Here is an 8556-nt window from a genome sequence, read left to right on the forward strand (position 1 = left end):
CCCAGACCCTCAAGCCATCATCCTCTGCCTTCCCAGGTGCGTTAGCAGGGAGATGGACCAGAAAGAGAACAACTGGTACTCAAACTGACGCTCCAGGACGGGACGCCACCCGCAGGTTCACAATGCCGGCCTCAGTGGCTCAATGTGAACCTTCCCTGGCTGCTCTGGTTGATGTCTTCCAGCTGTTAGTGAATCCCTGCTGGAAGACCGTCCCCTTGGCTGGCCTCCAACGATGCGTGTCCCTCCTGTCTCCCTCTGAGTGCCCTTTGTAGCAGCGAGCTGCCAGTAGCCTTCCCCCACCTGTCATTGTCACAGCGCTCGGGGTGGCTTTTAGATGAGAGAGGACAGAGGTTGATGCTGGGCTCCCGGGCTAAGGTAGTGAGGCAGAACATTCTAGGATTGCAAGGGAAATCAGTGGGTAGAGGATCCTGCTGTGTGTGTGTGTCCCTCCTGTGGCCTCTGTTGTCTTTCAAGTAAATAAATATCCATTAACAAAGAGGCCTGAAGTTACTATTTGATAAGGACTTAGTATTCTCACAGTGTTCTCCATGGGCTATTCTGTTTGGACACTTTCTTTTCTGAGCGTACTTACCCATGAATAGAATTTTCTCCTGGGAAATCCCACTCCCTGACAAATGTATTCTCCATTGTTAGAAAAATATGCAGTCTCAATCTGTTCAGCCTCAGGCTCCCATCTATTTCTTTCCAAACAAAGTCAAACAGTTCTTCCATATTCATACATCGTGTGTGCAACAGAGTAGTTCACAGACCGCTCCGGGCGGCTGATGACCAAGCTATGCCCAATAGACTTGCCGTAAGTCGGCTCTGCCTGTCATAAGGGGACTCAGTGTGTGCCGAGGAGCCAGAAACTGGATTAAGGGTTATAAGAATCTGATGAGGTGATCCTTTCCTTGAAGGAAATTCCAGCAGCTGGTAAAAGCATGGAAGCTCCAGGAATGTTCTGTCAAAATGCTGATGGACTCAGTGGTTTGTGCTTGATGATGGAGCAGCGGCTTCTGGTGGGTGGGGACGTGGAGCTGCCTGGACCCCGGGAAGCCATCAGCTTGCACGCCAGAACCCAGAGATCCGCACAGACTCCAGCCTCGTTAACTCCTTGCTGCTCTTGATTTCTGATTCTCTTCCAAAGCCAAACCTCAAAATCACATCAGATTCTGTCGGAGTCTTGTTAGTATGTGTAGCAGTTACCTGGCATTGAGGATACAGTGGCTGAGAAGTGTCAAATGCTCCTTAGTTCCCAAAATGTCTTGTATAAGAGGCTCAGGAGGTGATACTGTATTTAGAAGCTTCTAGTCGATTTTGGATCCTGAGAGTAGAAGCAGTGTCATCCCCAGACTCCTCACGTGGAATGCTGCAATAGATGTAACAGGTGTGTAATGAAATCAAGACATGTTGGATCCATGTGCTGCAAGTTTGTATTTCTGATCGGAATCGAGTGAAGTCTTCATGACCAACTGTCAACTTACCAAATGCTTATAGCTTTTCGGTCCTCACGGATAATACATAAAATGAATTATTCCTTCATTGTTTGAGTACAAGAAGTCAGCAAGGTGAATCTTGACCTGAAACAATTTTCCTGGACAGGTTTTGTGGCCCATGAATTCATTTTGGACACGAGACCCTTCAAAAAGTCTGCCAATATCGAGGCCGTGGACGTGGCCAAGAGGCTTCAGGATTACGGTGAGTGCCCTTAACGGGAGGAGCGTGAAGGTTCCGGCCGCTGTGCAGGCAGCCTCGGATCGCTTCCTCGCACCGCAGACACAGGGTAGACAAGTGGTAAACTGATCCTTGGGATTCCTGGGCCTCCAGGGTTCTTGGCAACCTTGGAAATAAACAGACGGGGGAAAAGGACACAACTGGCCTTCGACTGTGTCAGTTCTGCCCTTGAAAGGTAATGAAACACACATCTCAGATCCATCAGAGCCAGGCAAAAAAAGCTCAAGTTGATTTTTAACCCCAAAGAAAATGATTGCTTGCTGCTGCCCACATTTCTGGTCAGTTCTTACTCTGTCCTGATAACTGGAGTCCATGGACAGGTGGGCTGGCACAGGGTGGCGGGAAGTGGAGGAAGTCACCTGGCCAAGTTAGAGACAGGTGCCTTGGAGTTTTAGAGCGACCTCAATCATGGCTTAACTGCTCCTTAAAATAATAATAATAATAATACATCAGTATTGTTTATTTATCTGAAAGGCAGAAAGGAGAGGAAGAGATTTTCTGTCTGCTGGTTTATTTCCAAATACAACAGCTGGAGCAGGGTCAGGCCGTAGCCAGGAGCCCAGAACTCCATCTGGGCGTCCCACTGGTGGCAGGGACCCCAGCACTGGAAGCCATCGGCTTCCTCCAAGAGTGGGATCCAGGGGTAAGTGGGGTCGGAGCTAGGGGCAGAGGTGGCACTCGGTCCCATGTACTGCGGTTGCAACGTGGAGGTCACACTGGTGGCTTCTCCCTGCTGTGCTGCAATGCCCAAGGGGCATAGTTGCTTCTTTACTATCAGCCGTTTTCCCAAGAAAAAAGAAAAGCAACTTTCTTTGAGCATTGTGAAACACGGGCTCTTTATCCTTGTATTCACTTAGCATAGCACTTTTTGCTAAGCAGCTTCCTAGAGACTTTATCAATATTATTAATAGTATTGAGCATCCTTCTACTCTCAGAAAGGATGGAAATTTGACCTTCTGACAGATACACTGTCCTAGCTGATTTTTTTTTTATTTTTAATAATCTTAGTTCATTAGGGTACAAAGGATCAAGGGCTACAGGGTGAAAGTGGGCAATATCATTGTTTCCACACTAATATAATCATTTTGCCCTGTATCTGGGGTTTGGGAGTAACAAAGGGAAAAGCCCCACCCTACCTCCCACCCATCCCCGATCCAGGCGCTCTCCAAGGGTCCTGCTCAAACAGTTTTGATAGTTCATCAGTTCTGGATTGCTGCCAGTCTCACCGTCCCAACCGCAATGAAACCTATTCAGAGTCCACTGGCTGACAGTCTCTTGATGGTTGGGGTTCCAAGATCAGCAGTTCAGTTGGAGAAATATCCAAAGAAACTTCATCTGAGTTGATCCCAGATCTGATTCTTAAGTGAGTTTGCTAGTACAGACTCCAACACTGCTCGTCACACCCATCAGCTTATGCATATGCTGGTCGTTGCGATTGCTGGGTCCGTTCGGCTTCCAGCCCTGTCTTCCTTGTGAACCAACGGGTGTTGTAGTCCAGCTCGATTCTACCCACTTCATACTCGGTCTTCATGCAAACCAGTTGGAGCTGCAGCCTAGTTGGGACGACTCCCCAAAACCCCTACCAATTCTGCCCCCTACCCTGGTTCCCATGCTTGCCAGTATGTACCGCAGGCTTGTCCAGTCTGTCCCACATCCCATTTATCTCTCACGCACGTCAATGGACATTGAAGCCTAGTTCAACCCAACCAACCTATTATCCAGCCCATACACCTACTTGCAGGTGCCTTTCTGTCTAGCCCCCCTGCTCCTAGCCTGGGTTTCGTGCTGTCCAGTGAGGGTGGTAACCCTGAGGGAGGTGCCCACTATTTCCCTACTAGGCCACACCCTAGCTGAATTTTTTTAAAGGTTTATTTTATTATTAGAAAGTCAGATATACAGAGAGGAGGAGAGACAGAGAGGAAGATCTTCCATCCGTTGATTTACTCCCCAAGCGGCTGCAAGGGCTAGAGCTGCACCAATTCAAAGCCAGGAGCCTCTTGCAGTGGATACAGAGTCTCAAGGATACAGGGTCTCAAGGCTTTGTGCCGTCCTTGACTGCTCTCCCAAGCCACAAGCAGGAATCTGGACGGAAAGAGGGGCTGCCGTGATTAGAACCAGCGCCCATATAGGATCCCTGCATTTGCAAGGAAAAGACTTTAGCAGCTAGGTTACCGCGCCAGGCCCTGTCCTAGCTGAATTTTAAAGAAATGTTTTCCAAAAGAATGTGGAAAGAATGGAAATGTTTTACTGTGGCATAGTGGGAGTCCCATCTGTGTGATCTCTATGTAGATTCCTAGTTAACAGAAACGTGCAAGCCAGAGATTCTGTTCATGGGGCGAGCAGTCACCCGGTCCAGATCTCTTGGCAAATTCCATAACCTGAATGTTTTTCCCGTGACTGCCTCTCCACTAGTAACTGCGAAATGGCCGAGTCAGGGCATCTCGCTGCTTGTCTGTGCTGCCTGCATCACGCAGTGCACCTGCAGTGGCACAGGCAGGGAGGGAGCCCACGGGTGTATTTGGCACGGTTAAATGTAGTGTGGTTAGCTGCACGCTTTATCACAACAACACACAAACAAATCCTGAACGTCAGCTCATCATGCATCTCCGAGCGCTTCGGCAGGGAAGAATATCAAAAAGAGAGGTGGCCCGATGGATGAGCTCAGGAATGGTCAAGTGGACGACTCCACTGCACAATCGAGGGGTGCTCACGGGCCTCAAGTGAGCCACGTGTCTGATGATAATCCCTTATACACTCAGACCTGACTCAGGCACCGCCAGGAACTGATGACACATCCCCACGTCTGGGAGCCGCTGGGGCAGGAAAAGCTGGCAGGTGTTTCCACTGGGATGCTGTTCGTCTTTTCCCAGAAAGTAGTGCAGTCAGTAGGGGAGAAACAAAATTTTTTTTTTCCTTTTGTTCAGGAAAACTGTTCACCGTGCATCTTTTCAGTTCGTTCAGCTTCCATGTGGAAGTTTTTGGAAACATGGAAATGAACATCTTCCACCCGTGTTCAGAATAAAAGCCAGTCCTCAGGTGTCCTCATCCGTAAAATGAAGATGTCAGGTTTAGCTCAGGGACCACAATTCTTGTTCCTAACTACTTTTGACATCTGGCTATTTCTCTTACTTGCAAGTTATGTATGATTATTATGGAGAGATCCTGAAACTCCTCAAGGTGAAAGAAAAATCCCAGCCTTCCCTTTTGACAACCCTTTGGTGTTCTGCAACGATTCCTCCCTTCTAAAAACACATAAGGATCCTGTTTTGTATTTTTTTTAATAACAAAATAGGATAACACTTTTATATAGCTTGGTGTTTTTTCACTTAGTATCTTTGAGTGTTTACCCCACTTGACCAATCTATAAACTCGTGCATGCTTGCACACTTCGTTGTACGGGGGACTTGGTAAGATTTGTTTAACCAAACCAAATTGTTGGATGTGTCTCTTTTCTTAAGTTCTTCTACAGAGTGCTAGGATGAATTCCCACATATCTATTTGCAAGTGTGTTGGATGCTTTCCTTAGAAGGGACAGGGAAGATCTCCTTGCACGGGGAGGAGGCTGCAGCCAGTCAGCCTGGTTCCCTCTTGCAGGCTTCCACGCCCCCACCATGTCCTGGCCCGTGGCAGGGACGCTCATGGTTGAGCCCACCGAGTCGGAGGACAAGGCCGAGCTGGACAGATTCTGTGATGCCCTCATCAGCATCCGGCAGGAGATCGCCGACATTGAGGATGGCCGCGTTGACCCCAAGGTCAACCCACTGAAGGTGCGGGGGCACTGCACTTGCCGTAGGGGCTCCTTTCCTTAGAAACCAGCATCTGGACAGCAGTCCCGGAACTTATATCTGACCATGGCATTCATGTATAGGATAAGGAAATTCCCCTGACAACTGGCTGCTCTGGCCACCCTGGTTGAACTCGTCCTGAACAACGTGAGAGCAGCGTGAGGTCAAGGTTAATGCAGGGATGGGATGTAGACTCCCCACGGGCACCTTCTCAGAAGCTCAGGGACCCTGGCTGAGGAATTCTTTGTGAATCTCCATCATTGTCAGATGCACTAGCATGAATTTATAGCATCAATATAATGTATGCATTTATCTCACGTAATTTTTTACATTGGAACTGTCCGTTCTGGGGACAACTGGATTGGTATTCGAGCTGGATGTTTTGCAATGTATTTGCCTCCTGTTGGAGAAAAGTTTGTCAAGGCTTTTTTTTTTTTTTGCCTCTTTCCAATACATGGTAATGATATGTCAGGTTAGAACCCTAAGCTTCCTGTTGGGTCCTGGCGTTTAGCTGAATGATCCTAAGCCGAGGAGCCCACGCAGGCTGTGTCTTGGTAGCTGCATAGCAGACAAGAAGTCTCGGATGCTGGTGGGAGCTGGGACAAGTTCCAGAACTGCCTTGCCGGGAAGCGGAGCCTGGGGGCAGGCACTGGCAGGAGACGGGTGCCAATCAAGGCATTTGATGCCACACTGGCAATGTAGTAGGGTCATTCTTTATTGTTATTTATTTCTGCTTTTTTATGTGCACAGTTGATTCTTTCTAGCTGTTTTTTTTTTTTTAAGATTTATTTTTATTGGAAATTCAGACATACAGAGAGCAGGAGAGACAAAGAGGTTAGGGTCTGATGATTCACTCCCCAAGTGGCCGCTGCCGGAATTAAAACCGGCGCCCATGTGGGATCCTGGCGTTTGCAAGGCAAGGACTTTAGCTGCTAGGCTACTGCACTGGATGCTCTGCTTTTAAAACTGGCAAAACAGACTGCTCAAAGAACTTAATACTTAGAAAACCATTGGGAAATCTTCCCCATTGGAGGATATAAGGTTTCATATGATCAGGTCTTGCTCAGGGCTGTTTATTCATCTGCGAGGCAAAAGAGACGTGCTAAGCACAGCAAACACAGAATTCAGGAGAGAGGGCTCGCCGGGCGAGAGCTCGCCATGCTGTGACTGTCACGGCCTGTCGCGTTCAACTGTGACGCGAATGTCACACACCGAGTTGACTGGTGTTTGGCTGATACGTTTATTGTGTAGTTACCATCACCTTCTGATAGTTGAACTATTTTACAACAAAAATGTCCCCCTCACTGAACTGGAAGGGCACAGCTGCTTTCTGTGTGCGGGTGGGAGGGGAACGCAGGCGCCCTTCTCACCCCTCTTCCCTCTCACTCCTCATCTCCACGCTCAGATGTCACCACACTCCCTGACCTGCGTCACATCCTCCAACTGGGACCGGCCGTATTCCAGAGAGGTGGCGGCCTTCCCGCTCGTAAGTTCTCACTGTGCCAAGCGGGGTGGTGTTCCCACGTATGTGCTGCGCTTATTCTTAGAGAGCCCCCTTTTTAAGCTCGTCTCCCCATTTAGACATACTTCAATGTGGAAGCCAAGTGGTACAGCACGTTAGGAAGTGGGAAGTGGCGGGGGGCAGGGGTGGTACGGAGCGCAGAGCAAAGGAGCTGGCTTTGCCAAGCCTGAGGTCCGAGCCCAGCATTCGTGCCCAGCGTGAGAACCCCCGGGCGAGGGAGGGCCCTGAGTGCCATCTTCCTTTCTAAGGAGCCGCAGGCCGTGTGAGTCTAGATCAGGCTGAGATGTTGTGGAGTTTCTCTGGCTTTGTTTTGCTGTTTGCCCATCCTGCAAGGTGCTTGTTGGCCTAAATGTTGTCCCCTGAGCTGTGGGATGGGAATCTCATTGCCATCTGCTCTCTCCCAAAAACCACCAGAACCTTCCACAGTGTTGCATCTTTTGTCTTTTGCAGCCCTTTGTGAAGCCAGAGAACAAGTTCTGGCCAACCATTGCCCGCATCGATGACATATATGGAGACCAGCACCTGGTTTGCACCTGCCCTCCCATGGAAGTTTATGAGTCCCCGTTTTCTGAGCAGAAGAGGGCGTCTTCTTAGGCCTCCCGCCCTGGCTCCCAGGGACTGCTGGGATGCGGCCCTCTGCAGCACTAGGCATGCGAGAAACTTCTCACCTCCCACCCCGGCTCAGTAGGGGTTTTATATACTGTGTATATTTTTGTAATCACTGTCTCAGTTAGCAGACTAAGTGGAAATTGACTGTTGCAGGATTGATTTGCCTTCGTTCTCAGCCTCCCCATGTACCAGTTATTGATCCGGGAGGCAGTCCTGTAGGTTTTTGGCACAGGGACCTGGGGGGTATGCTAGCAAATTCTAACTTTCAGTGTGGCGGGCATGCAGATGTTGCGCTCTAGTGGAGACTTCGTTCCAAATAAGTCCTTGTGGACTGTGCCATCTTCGGGCAATCCCAGGGCGAATGTTTACATTTTGTACACTCTGAAGAAGCCCTTTTCCTCTAATTTCTCTAATTTGTAAAGAGCATTGCCATATTTCTCTCTTTTTTCCCCCCCTCTATCGTAAGTTGTTCCTTTTTCTTATCTGCATTGATCAGTAGTCTAATAAAAACATTTCAGTTTGAAGCCCGCCCTCCTTTGGGTCCATTTGCTAATTTTGGAGGGAAGCAAAGGGCAGCGAGGCTCCACCCAGCCAGCCACGTGGTGGTACCGGCTTTGCCTTCAACTAGCCGAAGAAACAGGTGGGATGCCAGCGGTGAAGGTTACTCTGGCCTTGTGTTGGGCTGTAGGTATCTGAAACTCAACCATGGAAGTTCAGAAGGCAGTGGTTCTCTTCTCCCCTAATGCTAGAGGGCGCCGGCCCCAAGCGGTGCCCCTGCAGTCTTCCTCTGGTAGGCAGTTGTCAGCCGCAGGGTCTCCGAGGGCTGCTGCAAACCCAGGCAGCGACACGTACTCACTGTAGACTTTAGACAAAGGCCAGGGGCAGAGGCAAGCGTGCAGATTCCAT

At 49.3% G+C, this 8556-nt stretch overlaps 1 protein-coding gene across 1 annotated transcript in view; it reads left to right on the forward strand.

Moving 5' to 3' along the window:
- Positions 1 to 8172, forward strand: part of GLDC (glycine decarboxylase) — a 71739-nt gene extending 63567 nt beyond the window's left edge. Inside the window, exons 22-25 of the mRNA XM_040988874.1 lie at positions 1603 to 1698; positions 5329 to 5501; positions 6925 to 7005; positions 7492 to 8172. Coding sequence (XP_040844808.1) covers positions 1603 to 1698; positions 5329 to 5501; positions 6925 to 7005; positions 7492 to 7635 — 494 coding nt within the window. The 3' untranslated portion in view covers positions 7636 to 8172. The remainder of the gene's footprint in view (positions 1 to 1602; positions 1699 to 5328; positions 5502 to 6924; positions 7006 to 7491) is intronic.
- The last annotated feature ends 384 nt before the right edge of the window (positions 8173 to 8556 follow it).

The sequence above is a fragment of the Ochotona curzoniae genome, unplaced genomic scaffold, assembly GCF_017591425.1.
Source record: "Ochotona curzoniae isolate NIBS_2020 unplaced genomic scaffold, NIBS_Ocur_1.0 contig_50, whole genome shotgun sequence".
NCBI classification, from domain to species: domain Eukaryota; kingdom Metazoa; phylum Chordata; class Mammalia; order Lagomorpha; family Ochotonidae; genus Ochotona; species Ochotona curzoniae.